This window comes from Castor canadensis, chromosome X (assembly GCF_047511655.1).
Source record: "Castor canadensis chromosome X, mCasCan1.hap1v2, whole genome shotgun sequence".
NCBI lineage: Eukaryota > Metazoa > Chordata > Mammalia > Rodentia > Castoridae > Castor > Castor canadensis.
In genome coordinates, this window is record NC_133405.1 from 114048504 (window position 1) to 114074605 (window position 26102).

Consider the following 26102-nt stretch of genomic DNA (forward strand, 5'->3'; position numbering starts at 1 on the left):
ACTAAGGACATATAGTTATTAATGAGTTTTGTGAAATTTAACCCATCCAATTACATACACACACACACACACACACACACACACACACACACACACAAGAATGGAGGTCAGTTAAGCAGCGCTAGGTGATGTACAACAATAGATTTTTTTGGTAGCTTCCTTCACCAATAGGGACACTGATGGCAGTCCTTAATATGGCAAAGAACCTAGCTCTGATACTCTACCTCATATAGTACCTTACTAGATTTTTTTTATGTGACTGGGGTTTGAACTCAGGGCTTCAGGCTTCCGAAGCAAGCACTTGCAAGTGCTCTACCATTTGAGTCACACCTCCAATCCATTTTTCTCTGGTAATTTTGGAGATGTGTGTCTCATGAACTATTTGCCCAGGCAGGCCTTGAACTGTAATCCTCCTGATCTCAGCCTCCCAAGTAGTAATGATTGCAGGTCTGAGCAAACTCACTTAAGATCCCTGGTAGTAGACTCTAAGATGGCAAGTTGTATCCAGAGGTTTGTTGAGAAGTGTTCTCATGTAAGAATATGAAGCAGGCAGCATGGAGCAGATGGAAACAAAAGCTTACAATAAATTGAGAACTCAGCAGACTCAGGGGAAGTTCTCGAACTTTACAAGGCCTTTCAAAGACATTCCAAATTGAGGCAAAGGAGCTGAACATGCATAGTGCTGGGTCACCCTATGAGAAGGTATACCTCAATTAGAGGGCAATTTCCATTATGGAGGCAGCTGTGAGCTGTTAACAGTCAATATTCCCACTGGATAGGACATAGGAAGTAATCAATGAACCCACTACTCTAGTGTAGCTCAAAGTGTGATCATTGGACTAGCAGAATTGACATCACATATGGGTTTACTATAAATGTAAATTAATGAATTCTACCTCATCCTATAAATCAGAATCTCTAGGGATGGCCTCTGAGAAACTTTAAACAAGTTTTCTGGTCTCCAGATCATGTCTATGCATATTAAAGATTGAAGACCACTATACCTATACTTACACCAACCAAAAAAATTCAGAATGTGAAAATAAAAGATAATTGTCAATAATCTCTCCTGTCTTTGTCTCTCGCTCCCTCCCTCTTTCTTCCTCTCTCTTTCTCCCTCCCTTTCTCCTTCTCCCTCTCCCTCCCTCGCTTCCTCCTTCCCTTCTTCCCTCCTTCCCTTCTTCCCTCTCTCTTTCATCTACCCCCCAACTCTCTACCCTCCCCTTCTTGCCCTTCTCCCCTTAGGCTGGATAAATTCAAGCATGTAATCTATTCCTAAGAAACCGATATTAGCCTAATAGAGAAAAGGATTTTGTTATAAAGCTATCCAAAGATGAAGCAGGCTATCTTGTAAGGTTGTAGAAGTATTTGAAAACATATTGGGTAATGCCTTGAAAGTCATATGACATAATCATTTCAAGTATCAGGTAGATACATGACTTTACCATCCTGGTTATCTTCATATACTCTTCATCTCAATAGTTTTCTTTTATGGGGCTCTGCCAGAACTAGTTTCACTATATCTTAGTAAGTGTGAACTCAAGTAGGGGTTCTGTGGTTGAAAAACATTAGGTACTATCTGGTTAAATCAAGATAAATGAATTTCTTTCCGGGAGAACTAATCAAACCCTATATCACGATGCATACATTGTGAAGCCACAACATAACTGTGTTTGTGAATGTGTAGGAGAAAAGCATAGACAATGCACCCCTTCTAAAACTTGTATGTGGGACCAATTGCCCAAGAAGAATCTTCCATAACACTGTGGCAATATTATGCATGGAACATCTGCTCAGTGAGCATTTGTAAGATAGCATAGCATCTAGTCTAGACCACTTGGTGGTGATCATGTCACTGAGTATAATCTGAATAGATTCTCGAGTGCCATGAGTTCAACTCTTCACATGTGTATAAGCCAATATATTTGCCATATTAAGGAAGGAAATTGGTGCTATTTAACTTTTGACTCTACTCAGACAATTTTTCTATGGTTCTAACATTGTAATCTCTTATTTTATTAGAAATTTAGGGGTTTTCTCTGAGAAGACAGATAAATGTAGAAGGGAGAAGACAGAGGAAAAGAAATATTGTTTCCTTGACATGGCATATTTGAATAATCTTGAATATTTCTTTTTCTATTATTTCTACAAGGAGGATGGAAGGGAAATTATTTAAAATGATAGAAGTAATCTGGGAATCTTTAAATAAAAGGAGTTACATTTAGCCAAAATCTCTATTTTAGCAGATAGCAATAAACAATAGCACACAATAGACAATAGAACTTATTATAATTGATGGTATCTGCTAATAAGTTTTTTTTTTCTGAAACAAACTCCATTAACCCTCCTTGATACTCTGTCCTCATCAACATTTTAATAGCATGGGACTAATTCATAGTTGTCTGTTTTTCCCCTGCATAAAACATATAATTCACACCCTGCTAAATGATTACTTTTAGCCTAATTATTAGGTTGCTACTGGTAACAGAAAAAAATCTTATCCTGGCAGGTAGGCAACTCCACAAGCCCAGCCAAGCACTTGGTATGTGTGAATAAGCCTCAATATACTTCTCCTGTATAGTGATTCTGGCCAACCAGTCTCACTTGGCAACCATTCCTAATGGATTGACCTGGTCTTCTCTGAGGAGGGCCAAAGGATCTTCAACACAGCAGTTGTGAGAACCAGAATTGAAACTCACATGTCCAGCAAAATTGTGCAGATTCCTTGGCAAACTAGTAACCTGAGATTCATTCTTAAGTACAGGCCCTTAATTGATGGGGTAAGATAGAGTTTTGTTTTCTGGGATATGCCCTGTTGTCAAATAACTGGCAAGTGGGCAGACATCTTTATAATTTACTAGCCTACATTGCAAATGAATATAACATTTTATAGGTCTTAGTTAACTTTCTCTAAATCTGTGCTGCTAATTTCAATATCAAAATATTTATAACTTAGAAAAGGATACTGTATTAGCCAACTTTCCATCATTACAACAAAATACCTGTGAAAATCAGCTTCAAAGGAGGAAAATTTAACATTAAATCATGGTTTCAGAAGTTTCAGACCATGGTCACTTGGCTCCATTGTTTCTGGGTCTGTGATAAGGTAGAAAGAATATCATGAAGGAGAAGATGTGGCGGAACAAATCTGCTCACATAATAGCAGCCAGGAAGCAAGAGAGAGAGAGAGAGAGAGAGAGAGAGAGAGAGAGAGAGAAGGGGCCTGGGACAAATATACCCTTTAATGGTACACCTGAAATGACCAGCTTCCTCTACCTATGACCCACTTCCTAAAATTTCCACTACCTCCCAATAGTCCATTAAGCTATGAATTTATCAGTAGATAAATCCACTAAAGTAAGAGCCTTCATGATCTCATCACTTCCCAAAGGAACATTGTAGCATTGGGGACCAAGCCTTCAACACATAAGATTTTGGGGAACATTCTAATCCAAACCATACCAAAGCCAAGTGTGTGACTTTCCAAACCTCCATACTTGTGTTTTGATGCAGAAATTACTGTGTTATTGATTTTCTTTTTGTTTTTTACGTTTGCATTGCCACATCATTTATCTGATGCTAGCTTCTCTAATTCTTGAAAATGTTCTCATGTAAGGTGATTTTTTAAAATATTTTAAATACTTCTGTTAACTTTTTTTCTTCCCTTTATCAGCATATTAATATGACTGACTCCAAAAGAGCATTTAAGCAAGTATTGGCCATTATTCCTGGAAAAGCAAATTTCTCTCCATCATCTTTATTTAGATTCCAAGGTTTTGTCAAAGTTTGATTTTGTAAATGTATTACCTGGTAGAGCTTTACAATTCTATTGAAAGTACAGGTCATGTATGATATATTTGATACTTTATAAGAACCTGTGTAAATGCCACAATGTATCACCACCCACCATAAGGATAAAGAAAAAAATAGGATGTCCTAAAAAATGTGTGCAAATAAATAACTTTAATATTTTTTTTAAAAAAGAAGATGTAGATCATACTCAAACAGTATCAGTTGTATATACAGGTTCAGAGAAGACTTAACAAAATGCCATGGTCACTTGGAAGGAGCTAATGAGGTTACTGCAAAAAGAAGTACCTAAGATGAAAACAGTGGCATTATCATACATTTGCATTCTTCTAAATAATTGATAGTTAAAATTAAGCACTCACAATTTTCCCAGTACTGCAATAGGTATTAAGGTCAGTGAACAAAATTCTCATTGTATCTAGGTTTATTAATCCATGTTCTGGGAAAGTCTAATAATCTCTCTTTTCTGAGAAGAGGTATAATATTCTATTAACACCACCTTTTATTCTTTCCAACACACATTGGAAGAATTCTAACTACTGTATAATTTAGTTGAAGAATCTATAGAATTCAATATTCACTATGTTAGCTAAGCATTTTTATATATCCTTCATAAAATCACTATTATATATTATCTAATACTATTATATCATTTGAGTATATATTTTATTAACAAAACAAATATACAGTAGTTTTAGTTCTAACACCATGGTCACACCACTATTTTTATTTTTATCACATCATTTTTTTCATGAAGATTAAAATAATTTCAACTGTGTCACATGAGAGGAAGCCAGATGTGGTGGTGTATAACTGTAATCTCAGCACTTGGGAGGCTGAAGCAGGAGGATCATGAATTCCAGGCTCCCTGGGCTACATAGTGATACCCTGTCTCAAATAGTAAAAGGAAAAAAAGAAAAAAAACCATTCAATTTTTACAGCACATCTAATAAACTACTTTACCTATTTATACTGGCATTTTTTTTCCTCCAAAAACTACAGCTACTTAACAAGAAATGCATTAGTAAACTCAGTCTTGGAATCTGGTCTCATAATGGTGCAAATGATGTGAACAAGAATAGGAAAAAGAAAAAAAATCTTGTAAGTTATCAACAAGCCATTTTTTCCTACTGACAACATTTATTCAGGAAGGAGAGTTTAGAAGACTCTGAGATGAGAGGGAGCAGTAAACTCTGACCATGTTTTCTGTCATTACAGCAGAGAAGTGGAAGAGCTGAGTTCAACTCTAGAAAGATACTTGAGGAGCCAGTGATTGCCTAAGTAATCATCCGTAACATGTTTGAAATTAAATTCAACAATTTGATTTACACCAAGAAGTGAACAGATAGATCAAACTCAGAAGGACAGTCATTCTGAAGGGCATTCATCCTCTCTGGATAGGTGTGCTATCTCATCCTGTGTCAATTAAGCTTTCAGGTGATCTTCAAGGATATTTCCAAGTATAATGTATTGCAGTTACTCTAAACTGGCTTTTCCTCTTGCCCTGCTTTTGCTATGCTATGGTAAATGTTATTTCTTTGTGCTCACAGAACTCATAAAGCAAAACATGGAAATTGGAGTATTGTGTTAAACAAATGTAATGCCATTCTGTGATTAACAAATGTGATTTGTAACTATGCTTCCATGAACATTAATAGAGAACTGGCCAAATTGCTCAGTGGTCAACCTGTGTGTGTTTTTTTTTTAAGTGTTGTGACATAGCTTATATTATCTCTAGAATATGCCTTGAAATCACCTAAAGCAAATCACTTAGTTGATTATTAAGAGTCTTACTTAAATGACATCATCTAAACAGCATTTTTCATTGTGAAAATAAAAAAATCAGTACAAAGACTAAGCCAATGCTTTACAACATGCTCAACCTTTACAACTTGCTCAACATAATTTAAAATAAATAGTAGTCACTCAAAGAATTTCTAATTAAGTTTCCTTATGATTCAGCTATGCTAGAATTTAGGAAAAAAACAGGCAATATTGAGAGAAGGTAAAATTCAGTATGTAGATTTTTGTAATGCTTATTTCTAATTATTTCTGCCAAACTTTCCTAAGTATATATCAATTTCATAACACTTATAGCAGTGGAGTGTGTCATGGTCATAAAATGTGAATGAATACTTTTTAAGATAACATTAAAGTATATTGGCTTGCACGAGGACATTTTTATTTTTCTAAAGGTTAAGAGCAGCTCTTGAAGATTTAATTGGTCTGAAAACAGAAAATGTGAACTTTGCTTTCTTAAGGAAAACAGAGCCTGTAGAGATTGTGCTTATGGCACTGGGATGGATTGTTGACCGACCTTAAAGAAGACATCAGTTCATTCATTCAAAAGAACTAACATGATCTTTTCTCATTAATAAGGCATACCATAAAGATTTTTGGCAAAACTCACTTAGATGGTATTATATGATAGATGAAAATTCATGTGTTTTAGTAGTCTTGCCTTCCTTCCTGAAAAATGGTAGAAACTTGAATCAAGAACCACATTTTTAAAATCTATCCTAAATGACAAATAAATATAACTGTACTATAAGAGAAATGTGAATTATTTCTTCTTTAGGGGTATCCATGAAGTAAGCATATTCAGAACGTGATGTCTTTGAGGAAATGTTAAGCTTTGGGTGAATCAGGATATTTGGGAATAATGTAACTCAAAGAAATGTTACCCTTACTATGCCTCCTCCCTCTCATTAGTTCTGCTTCTGTTTCCAACTTTGTCTCCTTCGTTATTCTTTTTTTTTTTTGTATCTACCTTAGCCCCATTATTGTTGGCATTCACTTTCCATGGGCTCTTGTACTTTGTTAGGTCTCATGAATTGATTCATGACAACATATTTTCTCCATCGTTGGTCACTTACAACATGCCTGTGTCTCAGCAACTTTGAGAATTTCCCAGGTCTCTTGCTCCTCAGCACTTTTTCCTAGTTTTCTAAACTTCTGCTTATCTCATCTATATATTTTTTTCTCTTCTGAGTCTGTACATAAGGGCATTGTTATCTGGACAAATTTCCAGCACAGCCACCATGAAGTATAGGTACTGTGCCATTATCCATTTTCTCTATTAGAGTATTGTAAACTGATTTGCATAGAAAAGTACTGCAGTTGAGGAAATAAAATCTACAAATATATGTTTGATGATTTCTCCCCCTAGAAATATAGAAGAGAAATAATTTAGATCAGATAAACAGACTAACACTTGTGTCACATGGAGACAGTGTGATGGCAGTATATTACTGGAAATTCATCCCTAGGACCTTGATATCCACTTTAAAGTTTTAAATTATATGTCCCTACCCATTAATTATAAATCATTTAAATATATCTTTTGCTGAAAAACCACTATTCCTTTTGAAAGCTTTCATTTGGAAAGCAACTCATGAAAATACTCATAGTATGTGTTTATTTCCCCCTTTTTAGTACAAACTCTACTTATTTTAAATATTCTGTATTTTTAAAGAAATAGCCAAAACCACTCTTTTTACTGTCAAAACAGGTTTACTAGATTTTGGTGAACTTAAATTAGTTATTGTATAAGTTAGAAAGTTGATTTGCTCCCTCCATCACAGTCATTGCTTTTTCACCACAGCAAAATTGTGAATGTAAACTTATTCCCTCAAAGATGAGCTGGGCTGCAATTTTCAGCTAATTGGGAGAAGCAGCCCCAAGTTGAGCACTGTCAGGCTGATTTGAGTCCTAAGATATGATGATGATTATTGTGTCAAATGTAATCAAGGATGTGGGCTCTGAACTGACTAAAGGGCTGGCTGTTTTTAATTCAGGTTCGTATATGATGTAGACCTCCAGTTCACTGATAGTCACAGCTGGCTGTAAAAGAGAGCAATTTTTAAAATGCTATTTCATTCTCTATGGAGCTATAGGGATCAGAGATTGGATGCACAGAAGGGAAAGGTCCTCATTTGCTCCCAAAAATTTCTATTTATTTTCCATTTGATATCCTTCATCTTAAAATTCCCTGTGCTTCTATATTAGTGGTTTGCAAGCTTCTCAGACCCAATAATGCCTCTTTTCTCTTTTTAAACTAACAAATACCTTCTTTACCATTATAAACCAACCATTGTAGGTAAAATATCCCACCTGCGTACATAATTTTTGAAAGATGCCATGACCTTATTTTAAAGAGAAACAGTCATTTATAATAAAATGATATGCATTTTTAGATGTAGTTATTCAGAAAAGATTACACTGGAACACAAGTAAACTATAGATGCTGATACTATTATCAACAAATGCAGAGTGACACATGGCAAATTCATGAATAGCATTGGTCATCCAAGTTGTAATTGTCCAAAATGAGCTATTCTTTGCAAAATTCATAATAACAATGTATTCTTGGAATTTTTTTAAGAAGTTAGTTGCAATCCTGAGAAATTCAATGTGTATTAAACACACAAAGAAATATTTTATACTTATATCTAGAGTTAAATTTCAGATATTAAAAAAGTTTCTATGTATCTGAATGTCCAGTGGAACATTCAAAAAGTGTTTGGTGCTGTGGAGAAAGTCTTCATCTCTCATCCCTCCTCACATAATTCCAGGAGCACTCTTCATTCGCTGGGATATTTGAACATCCTTTCTTTTCATGATCCATAAAATTTGTTTGATTTTCCAGATAAAACTGATCTGTGAATTAATGAAACAATAATATTTTCTATAGAGCATAACCAACTTCTTGTTGATATAGTTGCTACTTTTATAAAACTGAATGAAATGAGCAAACATTTAACATCTACTAGATGGTCTAGCAAAATCTAAGATTCTGCAATTATCACTGCAGTTATAATCTATTGCCACAACATTTATTAAGTGGTCTGGTCTCTATAAAATGGTAATGTGACACCCTTCTATTCTCTTTCCCTTCTCATAGCTATATAAATTTCTCTCTAATTAGATGTTGGTAAATGCAATGATGTTCTAGATAAAAATAATAGAAAATATTAATATAGCTACCTAAGATATTTAGGAAACTAAATGCTACTTATGTGGAATCCATAAGAAAAATACAAATTCAGACTACTTTGAGAACCTATATTCCAGTTTGAAAATCTTGAAGAAATGGACAAATTTCTAGATACTTATGACCATCCAAAATTGAATGAACCAAGAGGATATTAACCACCTAAATAGATCTATAAAATGAAATGAAATTGAAGAAGCAATAAAGAGTCTCCCAAAAAAGAAAAGTCCAGGACCTGATGGATTCTGTGCTGAATTCTATCAGACCTTTAAAGAAGAACTAATACCAACTCTCTTTAAACCTTTCCATGAAGTAGAAAGGGAAGGAATGCTACCTAACTCATTCTATGAAGCCAGTATTACACTCATCCCAAAACTAGGCAAAGACACCTCCTAAAAGGAGAACTACAGGCCAATTTCCTTAATGAATATCAATGCAAAAATGCTCAATAAAATAATGGCAAACCAAATCCAACAACACATCAGAAAAATCATCCACCATGACCAAGTCAGCTTCATCCCAGGGATGCAGGGGTGGTTCAACATACGCAAATCCATAAATGTAATGCAGCACATTAATAAAAGCAAAGACAAAAACCACTTGATCATCTCAATAGATGCAGAAAAAGCCTTTAACAAGATCCAACACCACTTCATGATAAAAGCTCTAAGAAAACTAAGACTAGAAGGAAACTACCTCAACATTGTAAAGGCTATATATGACAAACCTACAGCCAACATCATACTCAATGGTGAAAAACTGAAACCATTTCCCCTAAAATCAGGAATGAGACAAGGATGCCCACTATCCCCACTCATATTCAAAATAGTCCTGGGATTCCTAGCCAGAGCAATAAGGGCAAGAAGAAGAAATAAAATGAATACAAATAGGTAAAGAAACTGTCAAAATATCCTTATTTGCAGATGACATGATCTTATACATCAAAGACCCAAAAAACTCTACCCAAAAACTCTTAGACACCATAAACAGCTACAGCAAGGTGGCGGGATACAAAATCAACTTACAAAAATCATTAGCTTTTCTATACACCAACAATGAACAAATTGAGGAAGAATATATGGAAACAATTCCATTTACAATAGCCTCAGAAAAAAAACCTATGAGTAAACTTAACAAATGATGTGAATGAACTCTACAAGGAGAACTACAAATCTCTGAAGAAAGAGATTGAGGAAGAGTACAGAAAGTGGAAAGATCTCCCATGCTCATGGATTGGTAGAATCAACATAGTAAAAATGGTTATTCTACCAGAAGTTATCTACATGTTTAATGCAATTCCCATCAAAATCCCAATGACTTTCATCACAGAGACTGAAAAATCTACCCTAAAGTCATTTGGAAACACAAGAGACCGCAAATAGTCAAGGCAATACTCAGCAAAAAAAGCAATGCTGGAGGTATCACAATACCCGACTTCAAACTATATTACATAACAATAGCAATAAAAACAGCATGGTACCGGCACAAAAACAGATGTGAAGACCAGTGGAACAGAATAGAGGACCTGGATATGAATCCACACCGCTATACCCACCTTATTTTTGACAAAGGTGCCAAAAACATACGATGGAAAATAGATAGCCTCTTCAAAAAATGTTGCTGGGAAAAGTGGTTATCTGCCTGCAGAAAACTGAAACTAGATCCATGTCTATCACCCTGTACTAGTATCAACTCAAAATGGATGAAGGACCTTAATATCAGACCTGAAACTCTGAAGTTAGTACAGAAAAGAGCAGGGAATACTCTGGAAGCAATAGGTATAGGCAAGGACTTCCTCAATAGAACCCCAGCAGCTCAGCAGCTAAGAGAAAGGATTGACAAATGGGACTACATGAAATTTAAAAGCTTCTGCTCAACAAAAGAAATGGTCTCTAAACTGAAGAGACCACTCACAGAGTGGGAGAAAATATTTGCCAGTTATACATCAGACAAGGGACTGATAACCAGAATATACAGGGAGCTCAAAAAACTAAACTCCCCCAAAATTAATGAACCAATAAAGAAATGGACAACCGAACTAAACAGAACTTTCTCAAAAGAAGAAATTCAAATGGCCAAAAAAAAATCACATAAAAAATGCTCACCATCTCTGGCCATAAAGGAAATGGAAATCAAAATCATACTAAGATTCCACCTCACCCCTGTTAGAATAGCTATCATCAAAAACACCACCAACAACAGGTGTTGGTGAGGATGTGGGGAAAAAGGAACTCTCATACACTTCTGGTGGGAATAAAAGCTAGTACAACCACTCTGGAAAACAATATGGAGGCTTCTTATAAAACTAAATATAGATCTGCCATATGATCCAACAATCCCACTCCTAGGGATCATCTTAAGTGAGGTTAGCCAAGCTCAGAAAGCCAAAAATCATATGTTCTCCCTCATATGTGGACTTTAGATCTAAAACAAATGCAGTAATATTATTAGACATGGGTCACACACTAAGGGGAGGACACATACAGGAGGAATAGGCAAAGGTAGGAAACCCAAAACTTGAAAGTATTTGATGTGCCCACTGCAAAGGAGCTGATATAGTAACCTTAAAACGACAGAGATCAATATGGGAAGGTGACCCAGAAGTAGTGAAGAGGTCAGGTAGAGATGAATCAATTTGGGCTGTAATACACATATGCATGGAAGCAATGCTAGGAATCTCTCTATATAGCTATCCTTATCTCAAACTTGCAAAAATACTATGTCTTTCTTATTATTGCTTATATCTTCTCTTCAACAAAATTGGAGAAGAGGGCAGAACAGGTTCTGTGTGCAAGTGAGGGGAGTGGGGGGAGTGGAAGGGGGTGGGGACAGGGGGAGAAATGGCCCAAACAATGTATGCACATATGAATAAATGAATAGAAAAAAAACTTATTTCCTGAAAAATTTAATCAGGTAATTTAATAAAACAAGCACAGATGCACATGTATATGGAGATAAATAAATCTATATGTTTGAGGCAAAAATATTTTACATTGAAAAATTTTAAACTTTAGCTAAACAAAACTTAGCAGTCTATTAGCATTTCATAAGGGCATTTCACAAGGTCTTTTATTATATTCTTGTGAATAAGTTGGAGAAATACTAGCTAGATGCAAGGTAAATTGGATGATTTAGGAACCATTTCATGCCTTTGCACAAAGGATGTCAATTAATGGATCAATGTCAAGTGGTGAAGGAATATCTCTGGTGCTATGCCACAAGGTTTTGTTCTCATCTCACATGCACTGGATGATTTTGACAGAACATGAGTAGAGCTGCAGAAAAGATGCCCATCAAATTTATGGGTGATAAATAAACAGGGAGGGCAGGAGTATGTTGGGTGACAGAAGCTAAATGGGGGCTGAACATGATGACATTTAAGGCCCTTTCAGTACTTGATATCTCTGGACTAGGATCCAAATTCTAGGCAATCTGGACATTTTCCAAAATAATGTACTAATTTTTATAGAAGTTGTTCTTTTTATGCTATCTGTTTTTGCAATACAGATAAAAATACTGAATTAGCATTCTTTGCAGAAGGCATTTAAAAAATTCAGAAGATAATAAGTTAAATTTTCATGTAAGAGTAACAAATTCAGTCATTGATGACTAAATATAATGTGTTGCCCAGTAAAATTGTCTGCCATCTCACTTTCACTCTTAGAACTCAATGTAAGAAGCAAATTGCAATGATATAGTATCTATTCTACAAAGCAAAGTGCTATTTTGGTCAGAAAATTACTCATTCTCATTTTTAATATCTTAGTTATAGCTAAATAATAGTCTATTATAAAATCAGTTTTCTATTATAATGATGACATCTACAAATTACTGTGAGCTTTGAAGTAATTCATGTGAAATCAATGTATACACTCAAATTCTATACAAATATAAATATTATTCAGTAAATTCACATTAAGAAATAATTTCAAGGTTTTTTAAGAACGAAAGACTGTGACTTCAATTTTAGAACTTATGCCTGGTTCACAGTAGGTTTATTGATTTTAACTGAATTTATTGCATGTCTATTAAATGCCAGGAACTATGGTATGATTCCTTGCCCTCAAGGAATTTCCAGTAAGTTGATGATGGAGAATAAAAACCTATAATAAGTAATATATTCTTAAGGTACAGAATCCTTAAAACCAGGTGCAGTCCTCAGATTTATTCCTTTACTGTTGCACTTCTAATTGAAAAAGTAAATCCTTAATTTATGACTGATCTTCATAAATTTCAATTGATTTTTTAAGGGCCATCCATGCATTTCAAAGTATCTAGGTCTTTTAAGTGCTATTTTCCCCCTAGTAATTAAAAGTACGAGAGCAAGAAACTTTAAATCTTTATTTTGATAAGTTTTAATTAGCTTAAGCTATTTGTAATCCCACATCTTGTCTCGTAAATCATATCTGAGCCATAAGATAAGTTTAAAATTGAAGGGCAATTCATTTAGAATCTACAAAGACTTAGTCACTTTGAGATATTAATTCATTTCTCAAATGGTCTTATAAAAATGTATTTATTTTGCTTTAAATTTCTAGGAAAGGTATGAAGTGTTTGATTTTCATGTTAGATATATTCATGTAAAACAGTTACCAAAATATATAGACTTGAAGATAATCTTTGCATCATTAACAAACATCTTAAAGTTTATTATGAGAATGCCACAGTTGTATGTACTAGAATTTTTAATTATTGCTTAAGAAGTAAAACGTTTGATTACTGCCCATAATGCCCTCTTTTAAAATAAAATTCTCAAGCCTACCCTGAGTCCAAAGTGTACTGCTCATCCTAATAGGCCTTGCAAATCTGCTATGTGTTTGTCTTTTGATCTTAGAAAAATCGAACCTGCCTGTCTTGCTATCTTCTGATTATCATGTATCAATACCTAACAATCCACAGTTCTGTTTTTCTGTAAATTATTATGGATGAGGATGTGTGTGTGTGTGTGTGTGTGTGTGTGTGTGTGTGGTGTGTATTTGCTTGACTGCACAGTCTTATGAGATTTTCGAGTAATAATCCTAGGCATGCCTTTTTGATTGCTTTCTATGCTGTTTTTCACATATGCTTTTAGAAGAGAAGGGTCTATCAACATTAAGAAATATACCTTTTAAAGAGATCAACACTGCAAGTGACCAAAACTACCTTAAAGATTCACATCGTTCAAATAATTGAAAAATTGTAGAACAGAAATTCTTTCCAACTATAATCTCAACACTGATCTAAGTTTGTATGTATCTAGAAGGCAGTACCAGCACCATTTCTTCTAAAGACCCTTTCAGTTGTGTAAATGTCCAAGATTTTATTTTGAATCTCTGTATATGAATGAAATCAGATGTAATCAATCATTCCCAACAGTACAAATCCCTCAAATAGTACCTTTTGGTATTGTAGTAGTATAGCAATATAGAATACAGATCACAGACTAAAGATTATTAATCTCTTTCAAAATGCAAGAGAAAAATATATGCATGTGTTTTATCTGCTCATATTATTGTGTACATTTCTTCCAATCAATATATATTTTCTCAGTGATTTGTGACCGAGAAACACAAATGAAATGAAATGAGTAATGCAAAGAATAGTGATAGGTAGCATTTTATTTTACTATTATTCTTAATATTTTCTTTTCAGAAAAATCCCAATGATTTTAGAGAATGTACATAATTATGGTTGTTTACCCTAATATTTTGCAAATTGCAGTTTTAAATCCATTCATATAGTTAAAAAAGAACGAAAGAGATGCATTATCTTTTTAATTCTTTATATGGTTAATAATGCCTACTCTATTTCTATCTAAAGATAAAGTCTAGGCAATTTTTCTAAAACAAAATGTCTGAATCAATGAAGGAAGTTTACACAGGTTCAAAGCTGTGATTTATCTTTGATAAACTGCACATGTTAAAAAGTCATCCTGTGTTGTCTGGGGTGATGAAAGATGAGAATGAGTTTTCTGAGAACTAATCAGTAATACTTTGGGAACATTTAGGTCATGGTTCCCAATTAACTCTGGAGAGTTTGAGTAACTTAGTACCAGACCTCAGGGGAGAGGGGCTGGAAACCTTGTTAATTCATATGTTGGTGAACAGCAAACCAGCAAATCTGCATTGAAAATGGATTTTTTTTTTGTTTTGAAGCAAAAACAAACTACATCTTTTCTGCTATAGTTGGGGTAATACAATATCTTCCTTTGTGTCTTCCTTTCTGTGCAGGTAATTTGAGTATTTTAACAATCCTGTCTATGGTAAAGTGACAAAAGATAAATCTTTGCTCCAAAATGAAGGTCAGGATTCAATGGTATAACCTCCCTTGCACTTTTCTTTCTTTCACTACAATGAATAAACCTGAGAGAAGTGGACACAACTATTTGTCTTCAGAGTTAGAAAAACTTCTTTTTTAGAATGCAAGATTTGGGCTATGATCCCAACTCTGTCACTTCCTTTTATACAACCTTGGGGAAGTCATTTCAGTTCTGTCCAAATCAATCTTTCCAACAGCAAAATGCACATAGCCATCACCTGCATGGTTATCTAAAAGGTTTCTTATTTTTATGAAAATCATTTTAATTAGGCAAACTTGTACTGAGCATCTATCATTATATTTTGAGATAAAGCCCAGCTAGATGATTTCTATTTCTTTTCATAGAAAAAGTAAAAATGTTTAAATATATTTATCACTTCTTAGTCAAATGGAGATAGAAGTTCATGAATGCAGTGTGGTGTGTGGTGCTTTTGGTAAGGAATGCAGATGGTTTATAGCCCTAAGCACATTGTAACTATAGTTAAATATTTACCTCTCTATCTCCTCTACCAGTCTTGAATATGTTAAATGGAAAAGTCTACATCTTAGTGAATTCTGTTTCACCATAATCAAGTATAGACCCTGACAAATAATATGCATAGACTAGAGTCATACATGAATTTATTAAGGAGATGTTGATAGGCATGTGCAAATACAAGTGAGGTTTAAATTTGAAGATGAACTGTTTAGAGGTTGGAGTCATGGGAAGGGAGCAAAATATCCAAGTGAAAGTACACAAAGAAAAAGATAAGCAATCTGTAGGAAACAAAATTCTTACAAATGTAATAAAATTTGGTTTTTTAAACATCAAAATGTAACTTATTTACTAGGAAACTAGTAGGGTCCATATAGTAACAGGAGACCGTGAACTTCAGGTTAACTTTGGTTCTATGATTATTATTTGACATTGCAAGAAAATTTTCGGTCTGAAGTTCAGGTGCTGGTACTTTGCTCATTCTCTCTGATCTATATCCCACAAACAAAAAAAGGAACAAAATCATAATCATGGTCATTCTTTCCTTAACAATATCATAGGAAATGGTTAAAATACAAATAAACTAGGAAATAATAATTTGGAGCATTTTCCTTGGTTACTCCATGACAATAGAGGGCACAGATGGAAGTGTTATTTCATGGAAGACTGAGTGCTATGAATTCTCCCAATTTGTCGCACTTACAGAAACGCCCAGGCAAAATTAGTTTCCATGTCAAATTGGACCCTTTCTTCCCTAAAAATATTCTATGTATTTATTTCTTTTGTTTAAACACACACTTATAATCCTGTAATATAATGTACCAATAAAGTATTTTCCATCCGTATACTGGAATATTGTCTATATTAAAAGTCTTACCTTGGAAAATAACAATTCTCTCCATTTTCTCTGGTATTTCTGTATTAGATTGGTCCATAAGAAGTTGGTGAATTCAGCTTCATAGAAGATCTGATGTCTTAGAGATTTATTCAGAGATATCATGGTGTGAGTGTGTGTGTGTGTGTGTGTGTGTGTGTGTGTGTGTATGTGTGTGTGTGTATGTCTAATGATTGACAAGAGTATACTGATAAACAGTTCTTTAAAAGAAAATGGAGATGCCAAGCAGGCTTTCTGTGATTTGTCACCTTGTGGAGCTGTCTCTGGATAAGCACCTTCTTGGGCAGGTGTAGTGTTGTACTGAGCTTTATAACTCCAGTATTTTGCCCTTTCAAAGATTCTTGACAACTAATGATAATGCAAGTCTCCATTACTGATAGAGCTCATCAAAGAGCAACCAAAAGTGCAATATCCCTTCATTGGCAATTGCTAAGTGAGATGAGCCTCCATCCTGTCTCTTTTGGAGATCACGATCTGTGTGGATAGTTGCATATTTCTCCACATGCATTCCTTAGGCATAAGGAATTATTTAGCATGACACTCCAGCAGGTCAGTTACCCCAGGAAGCAGATTCTGAGAAAGCAATTAATGTCCAGAAACTTTATTGGAAAGTGTTGTCAGGCTAAACACCTATGAGGGGAAGAAAAGGATCAGGGTAGGGCAGAAGCTGGGCTATAATTGACACTCATCCCCACCTCCACAAAAACCTACAGTAGCCCTGCAGAATTGTCCTAAATTGTATCAAGGGAGTTAGGCAATTATAATCCACACATCAGACATGTGCTAGTCCATGGGCATAGCTTACTTCAGGGATAAAGAGTCTAACTCTGGACTACGCAAGTCTCTTTGAGGCCAATTCTCAAACAGTGCTGACAGCTGAGGTCTGTCAGCCAGCAGCACTCCCAGTAGCTAGGGCAAGAAGTAGTTCAGACCTGAATGGGGATCTGTTCAGTCCAGAACAGCATCTACTGCATAGTAGTTCTCAAAGTTTTGTTCCCAGCAACAGTTATTCTCAAACTTGGCATATATTCAAAATGTCTGCAAGGTTTATAGAAGCACAACTTGCTAAACTCAACCCACAGAGTTTGTGATTCAGTAGGTCTGCCCAAGGCCTGAGAATTTGCATTTCTAATAGGTTGTCAGGTAAGCTCAAGTTACTGGCTCATGGACCTACCTTAAGAACCATTGTTCCACACCCCCCTTACTTACATACTGAGAATAGTACCGAGTATCTTATGAATAGAATGAAAACCTTTTGAAATCTCCTTACTACTCCTTACTCCATCAAATTCTCAGCTATTTTCATGCTTTATAAAGCTACAATAGCGATGATTACATTTTGTTACATAAAAGGTACTTAACCAAAACAGTATATTCTATTTTAAAGCATTACTAGTACTTCTAATATCTAGCCATTGTTAATTTTAAAGCTCATGTTCATGATCTTTGGTTTTGTTCTAAGCCAAGGTTTTATTTCTACATGATTCTGATTATTTTTGTATTTTTTATTTATCACATAAACCATTCAATGCCATATGGTTGAGGAAAATTAATAACTATGGGATACATTTAGAGCTATTTTGAGTGCAGACATATGAAAATGAAGTGCCCTTGACTCACTTCTAGGCTAGACATGCCACAGTTAAAATTTAAGAATTCAATGTGCATGTATTGAACCCAGATGAAAGTTTGTATTCTTTAAACAACACCCCCTAAGGAACAACAATCTCTTCAATGATCGAAGAGGTTTGTAAAAGTGCTTAGTTGATGAGCTGTTGTTGCCATTGAATTTTTTTAATAGTATTTACCAAAGTAGAAAATATTCAGCCTGATGTTGTCAATATTTCAGACCACAAGAGTATCATTGAAGAAAATGTACTTTACTGTCCTGAAAGAATTACTCTTCTTCCCCAAGGGCCTAATTTACAAAGCAGCAAACTCACTGGTAGGATTTGACTGAAATCTCATTGTCTGTATAGAACCCTTTCATCTGATTTATTTGCATTGCATTTTGCAAATAACTCTTAGAAAGTTATTTACTAGTTACTTTCTCTGGAAGCAGCAGGTGAGTGGTATTTCTAGTTTAAGGACAGAGGATCTAAGATGCATAGAGTGCCACACATCATGAAGGTGACACTGATAATAAAATGCACAATATCTAACTCTTCTGTCATGGGAGAGTTTCATATTGTCCTTTTATTTTCTGTGAAATTGTACTATGTTAGCAAATATGTCAATGTCTGACCCTGCATTTGTCTTCTGGAATGTGACAGCTTATTTCTATCCCAAATTCTGAGCTGGAAATGGAGTGAATCTTAGTGTAAACTGGATAAAATTTCCTCTTTTGCAGGCCAGGAACAGTAAATTGTGGGCAGTTACATGGGGTTCAACTTGTATGTTGCATGCCCAATTATAATATTAATATTCTCAGAGCTGTGGTAATGGTGCTGGATTTTTAAATCTTAATAAGTAGATGACGATTTTGGTATTACTCCTTGATTTGACAGTTTGTCCACAAACTAGAGCAGCCCTTGAGGTCTATGAGGTTTAACTGCTTTGCCCAACCAGAACACGCACTATCTTTCAGCTGTGTAGTATTAACATTTATTTAGGAGTTGATAAATAGCTTGGTACAATGCTTACTTTTTTCCCAATAGCTGCATCCTCGTAAACCTCTTCTTCCCTTCACTAGTTAATGCAGACAGAAGATTTTTATCCAGTCTGAGCACTGAAACTACACTGTGGAAGACTGTGTGCTCAGCAAAAACTTCACCCATGATGAATAAACAGCTCTTCCGGGGGCTTTGCTGCCTAAGGCTTGGCAGGAGTTGTTGCCTGGTTTGCACATCCCATGATAAAGTTGCTGCTGAAATAAATTGGAGTTTTGCATAATTATTGACAATCACATCTTAACAAGCAGTGTATATCATATTCAAGTGTTCAATTTTTTAAAAACCATTTTGAGCTGCTGTTTAATCCCAGAAAGTGTTTGTATAGTAGTAGAAGGCAAATAAGGCATTTAAATAGAGTACTAATTTCCTCATTGCAGGCGAAATTTACCTGAATCTTTTTAAATGGAACTGTTACTGCCTAAGGCAATTTTCCCGCCTGAGTATTATTATGTAGATGGTTGCTAAGGGTGTATGTGTATGTATCCACAATTCATAATTATATATATATATATATACAACTTGAAACTATGAATTTTTAAAGATTTTTGTGTCATTAAGCAATTTGTCTCATCTTTTTAAAAGACTAAAAGAATGAGAAGAGGGCTGTGGGCAGAAAGAACTAACATTTTATGAGTAACTGCGATGATGAGTCATAACATGAGGCACCCAACATTGCATGTGTTAATGTATTTGATTCTCATCACAACTGTAACTTCTATAGATGTGGAAATAAGAAATCAGAGATGTTAGTAACTTGTCATGTAACATAAGCAGTGAGGGACATTGGGGATTGAACCCAGGTCTGTCTTGTTTCTTTTTGAAAAAAGCTTTTTTTTTTTTTTTTTTTTTTGAAAAAAGTGGTTACTTTTTTCAATAAGTTTCATTTTTCTTTTGAACAATATCCTCACCATCAGGTAATGAAATATGAACCCAACACAATAGTCACAACAAACTAGTGTCATGCAGAATGATTTTTTGCACAATGGTTTCTGTGAAATGTTATTTTTTTCTTGTTAGTCTTTTTTTTTTCTTCACCCTTTGCCCTCCAATTACTTCCTTCAATATTCATCTTCAACTCTTGGTTAGTATCTTCTTGACTTTTCTCCTTGCCTATTTAGTCTTTGTTTCCTGTCTCAGTGTAGCAGCAAATATAGGCATGGTGAGGGACTTTAAGGTTTCACCTATGAAAAATAGCTTCAACTTTTACAGCATATTAAAATAAGTTTTCAAAGTTATCTCACAGAAGCTACACAGTTTAAAAAAATATTTTTATTATCTATTTATGAATTTGCTTTGCAAAGATCCAGAGTTCCATCTCTCTCTCTCTGTGTGTGTGTGTGTGTGTGTGTGTGTGTGTGTGTGTGTTCACATTTCTGTAGAGGTGTAGAGGAGGGGATTTATGGAAATTTGCAATGCTCATTTTTTGTTTGTTTGCTTTTGATGTTGGTTGTTGGATATTTTGTTGTTCTGGTGGTGGTGGGTTTTTTGTCATTGTTGTCTTGTTTTGTGTTGCTGGGGATGAAACCCAGGGCCTTGAATGTGCTAGGCAAAGCCCTCTACCACTTGACCTACACCCCAGCTCTTTTCACTTTAGTTATTTTTGGGATAGGGTCTCCAGTTTATGCCCAGATGGGCCTGGACCATGATCCTCCTATTTATGCTTCTGGTGTAGTTGTGATGACAGGCACATGCCATCACATCCAGCTTTTACTGGTTGAGATGGAATACTTGAACATTTTGCTGGGTTGGCCTCAAACCATGATCCTCCTAATCACTGCCTCCAGAGTGGCTAAGATTGCAGGAGTGAGTTACTGTGCTCTGTTTATCATTCATCTTTAACAGATACTCTTGCATGCCTTCCCTCATGGGAAGACTTTAAGTCAATGAAATGAAGGTAAACAGCACAATACTCTAGCTATTGCTTAAAGGAAGAGCTTGAGCAATACCCCATCTTTGCTCTTTCCGTGGAGTTCACAGGGAACACCATTCCAATACTAAAGAACTGGGTCTGCCTATATGTTCCTCTGCAGAGTGAGCGAGCGAGAAGCTGCTTTGGAAGAAACTCATAGATTACTGCAACAGTTCCCCCTGGACCTAGACAAGTTTCTTGCCTGGCTTACAGAAGCTGAAACAACTGCCAACGTCCTACAAGATGCTACCTATAAGGAGCGGCTCCTAGAAGACTCCAAGGGAGTCAGAGAGCTGATGAAACAATGGCAAGTAAGTCAAGCGTTTCCACTTTAGCACACTTGTGAATCAAATTGAACAATTCTCAGCATTTGTACTTATAATTGATAAACTGGGAACAAAAAAAGTACTTTTTTTAAATACAGCTTGATATTGTTCAGCCTTTGAGCACGGTAGAGAGAGGCAAAAGGAGAAGGAAAAGTCATTTATGATTCATTTAATACCCTGATCTTCTAAAAGGATGTATTTTTTGACCAGAAAACAATACTTGCATATAAAACCAGAGCTTTGGTCAAGCAGAAACTTTGCTCAGACAGAGAAATAAGTTTGGGGTTGGTTTATTAAATTGAAAAGGTTGCCATTTTGGAGTGTTTATTTAATACTTTACAGAAAAAGCATCTGTATGAATTGTCTGTTTTATTTAGCATTGCTAACTGAATCAGTTTCCCTTCATTACTTTCAAATACATTTTGAAATGTTAATCTGGCATTTTTGTACTTTTCTTCCTAACATGATCTGTGAAAATAAAAATGAGATAGCTAAATTTGTCATAGTTAGTGATCTTACAATTTTCAGACAATTGTTTTTCCTAGAAACAAAAGTTATTGCTATAGAGTTCCATATACATAAACAGTGAGAACAGAAGTTTATGGCGGTTTTGTTTAAATGGAGTCTTGGTGAGAGTGACATTCTGCAACTCAAGGAGGCTCCTAAGGTTTATTCTCAATAACTGATATAATATTCCCGAACTATTATGGAGTTTAGGAGCTATTATGGAGTTTAAATTTTTCTGAGTTGATATAAGAATTGTACTAGTATCTTAAATACAATTTGATCTTTTAGAATAGCATGAATTTTTAGACTAAATTATTATTACATTTTCAAATTATGTCAAAAAGTGATAGCATATCCTAGGTTGAAAAATAATTCCCAAATCAAATCACAGCAAGCAAAATTTTGTTTTATTTTGTTTGATATTTGATCTACTTTGCTGCTCGGTGCACAGAGTAGGTGACAGTGGCAATTTATGGCATCTTGAATTCATCATTCTTGCCTTATCATCCTTCTCTGACCCCACTTGCTCATCCACAATGCATGTTAAATTTGTTTGATCCTTTGGAGGTAATTTGTTTAGAACAATACCTAACTTTATCTTCACAGAGATCTCCCATGGCTTCTGATAGAATGTAAAAACAATGCAAATTTAGATTTTTTTTTTTTTGCTGTCAAATGAATATGCAGTTATACAGTTAGACAGTGTGATACTGTAACTTGTTTGGCTTATGCTACTTCATAAATAAAATTATATTTTACCTTATAAAATGTTCATAAAGGCATCATAGAATTTTAATTAATACATGGGCTCCCATTTTCCCACAGCCATAGTAGATAAATAATAAGGTTTGATTATGTGGATTTTTTTAGCAGATTACTTTGAAAATAAAGAATAACTTAATTACCAAAAGATAATTTGATGTCAGAGATTTAATAAACCTTCTCTTAAAATAGTGAATAAATCTGCTTGAAAGCACTATGTCTCCTGTATATTTGGTATTTATAGCTGCAGTACTATGCAATGAAAATTCACATATAAACTTCTAATCCTGAGAAACCATAAGAGTCTGAATCATAGGGAAATCTTCTTGTGTTTCCTAACTATATTTACTATGGAAGAATAGAGAATAAGATACGTTTTATGTTTGTATTTCTCATCTCCCTTTCAAAAACAGTTAGAAATCATGCTTAGAAAATGTCTTAGCTGATGCTATATTACTCAAAAAAAACGTGTATATATTCTCAGTTGCTTAACCAAAACCAAACCAAATTTTATTCGTTGCAAATATAATCATCAAGCTGTTCTCCATCTTTAAGCTATGGCACAGTTTGTACATAACCTTCAAGTTGTTAGAAGCAGAAAAAAAGTCAGGAGATTTTTACTGTCTCGGCATCAACAAAATCAACTGTGGTTTCTGCTAACTTGTTTGAAAAAGGGTCTTGCTATGTAGTTGAGGTCGGCTTCAAACTTGCTGGGTAGTCCAGGCTGGCCTTAAACTCACAATCCTACTTCTTCAACCTCTTCCAGTGTTGTAATTACAGGCATGCACCACCACACCAGGCTCTGAACTGTATTTGTTCTTAAAAGCCTTATAAAACTCCCATAGAAGCTGGGCATGGTGTTGTGTTCCTGTAAACCAAGCACTTGGGAGGCTGAAGCAGGAGGATAACAAGTTTGAGGCTACTTATGTGAGTGACTCTCTGTTTTAAAAACAAAACAAAACAGTTCTTAAAGCTCCTGAAACCTTCAATGTCATTTTTTCCTTAATCATAGTAGTGTTAACTAAGATTCCAAAATTATTATAAATACATAGTTCCCCCCTTCCATTTCAGTTAATGTTGTGTTTTTCACAAATTCCAGTTACCTGAAGTTTAAACTACTATGGACAGGAAAATGGCGTATATAGTCACTTCTCATTTTTAGTTAGATGGTTGAATAATGGTCTTTTGATGAGGGAATTGGAGAAGTCATGATTAAAAACTGTAAAGTACTGAAATTATTGATTATTGTTAGTGGCACATTTCAACTGATAGAATTGAGTCAAGAAGCTGTGGTTAAAAGCAGCAAATGGAAATGCCAAACTTGAAAGTAAATTTTAAAAAACATACCTCAGGAGATTATATGAAATTTCAGTATTTCAGCTACATAGACATGTGAGTGGTTTTTCCCCTCTGAGTGTACATTTTTAATTTGAATGAAAGGAATTTTCTTTAATACTTATGAAAGAAAAAAGTGTCATGGTATGCATTTTTACTTCCTTGAAGAAGCTGGTACCATTATATTCATTGACTCTTGCTATACAGTAAGTATATTCTTATGTATTTAAAAAGGGAGCTAGGCACAGTGGTTCACACCTGTAATCCCAACTACTCCAGAGGCTGAGGCAGGAGGATCAGTTGAACCTGGGATCTCCCAGAAAACATAACAAGACCCCATTTCACCAAAAAATGAAACAAAACAACAAGGAATTCAAATATCCTGACCAATGCAACAACTCTCCCAAAAGATTTTGATGTATCTGTTTGTTTAAAAGCAGTGATGATTTATTTTATACAAATGCTATCGAATGGAGAAAGAGGGTAACATCACAATGTGTGTTTTTCACTATGACTGTCTGTCAATGACTTGTTCCATGATGGAGACTCTGGCTCTTGTTAGGCTACCTGACTCTCCCTTTTTTTAAGTCGGTCACTTCACTGGATATTTAATTCTCCTAGCAATAATCATAATTCATGGGATCTATAAGCATACATGAATTATGAAGCTTATTCTTCCTGAACAGAATTAACTTGAATTCCACTGTGAACCACATTAGAATTTCCTTGTATATTAGGAAAAAGTATTATTCACCTTCCATATTGAAATTAAGAAAGAATACTGTGCATATTCTTTGTGCTTCGGAATGAGGACATTATTCTCATAAATGTTATTACTTCTGATAGTCTAACTCAAATTTTTAAGCAAATGGACTCTCTTTTTGGTGATTCTCAGAATTGAACTCAGGACTTAAAGCTTGCAAGTGCCCTACTGCTTTAGCCATGCCCATAGAACTTTTTGCTCTGGTTATTTTAGAGAGAGGGTCTCACTTTTTGCCCTGGTAAGCCTGGATCACAATCCTCCTATTTATGCTTTTCACAGTAGCTGGGATAACAGCATATACCACCACACCCAGCTTTTGCCCTAGAGATGGGGGTCTCTTGAACTTTTTCCCTGGGCTGGCCTGAAACCTCCATCCTTTCGATCTCAGCTTCCCACATACCTTGGGGTGACAGGTGCACACCACCATGTCCAGCTATTGGTTGAGATGGGTTCTTGCGAACTTTTTGTGGTAGCCTTGAACTACAATCCTCTTAATCTTAGCCCCCAGTGTAGCTAGGATTATAAGCATGAGCCAGTGGCACCTGGCTACCAATGAACTTGTAGAACCTGAGCAATAAAAGTTTGCTTATCACTTCTGTGACTGCCTGAAGAGTGGTGCCTTTACAGATTTGCAGAATTCAAGAGAACAAATGGTTGTGGGAAAGAATGACAAGCATGTGGTCACTTGAGGTATGTGATGAGTTAAGAGGAAAATATTACCTCCCCTGAAGCATTTGTGAATTCACATCTAAATTTTGGAGAAAGATCTGAGTTAAAGTTTTAAACCTGAAAGACATCAACATGGAAGCCATAGAGATAAATGACATTACATACAAATTGATGACATTATTATTTGAACTCCTCCAGGGTTCATTCAGAAATACACATAAATGCCACCAAAATATTACTGAAACAGATAATTGGTATTAAGTGATTCTGTTTTCTAAGGTGTTCAAAAGGGCATAACTATGGAAAACTTCTTAATGGTTTAACACTGAAAAAAGGCAAAGAACTAGTAAAAATTTGGTGTAAGACTCATACCATGAAAAGTATCTGAATAATATATCCACCTGGAAAATTTTTTCAATAATAATAAGTAGTTTATTATCTCATATAAACATAGAAAAGTTTTATTTTTTCCTTTTGGTCTTACAATACTACTGGGTAAGTACTCAATAATTAATTCTAGAGCCACATGCCTGTCCTCTTACTATACACTTTATTATTTTGGACACTGAAATTTCTACAGCTCTCTAAGAGACTCCACAAGGAAATAGTGAAAGTAATTATGAGTTTAGAAAAAGAAATCAATGAGGACAAATGATCAGGACTTGTAAAAGGGAAGACTAAATGTAGAT

The 26102-nt window shown here is 35.0% G+C and overlaps 1 protein-coding gene across 13 annotated transcripts in view; it reads left to right on the forward strand.

Moving 5' to 3' along the window:
* The window catches only part of Dmd (dystrophin), a 2168746-nt gene that overhangs the window by 1643809 nt on the left and 498835 nt on the right, over positions 1–26102 (forward strand). For all 13 annotated transcript variants that reach the window (XM_074062730.1, XM_074062731.1, XM_074062740.1 and 10 more), the window contains one exon: positions 21173–21362. In XM_074062730.1, coding sequence (XP_073918831.1) covers positions 21173–21362 — 190 coding nt within the window. The remainder of the gene's footprint in view (positions 1–21172; positions 21363–26102) is intronic.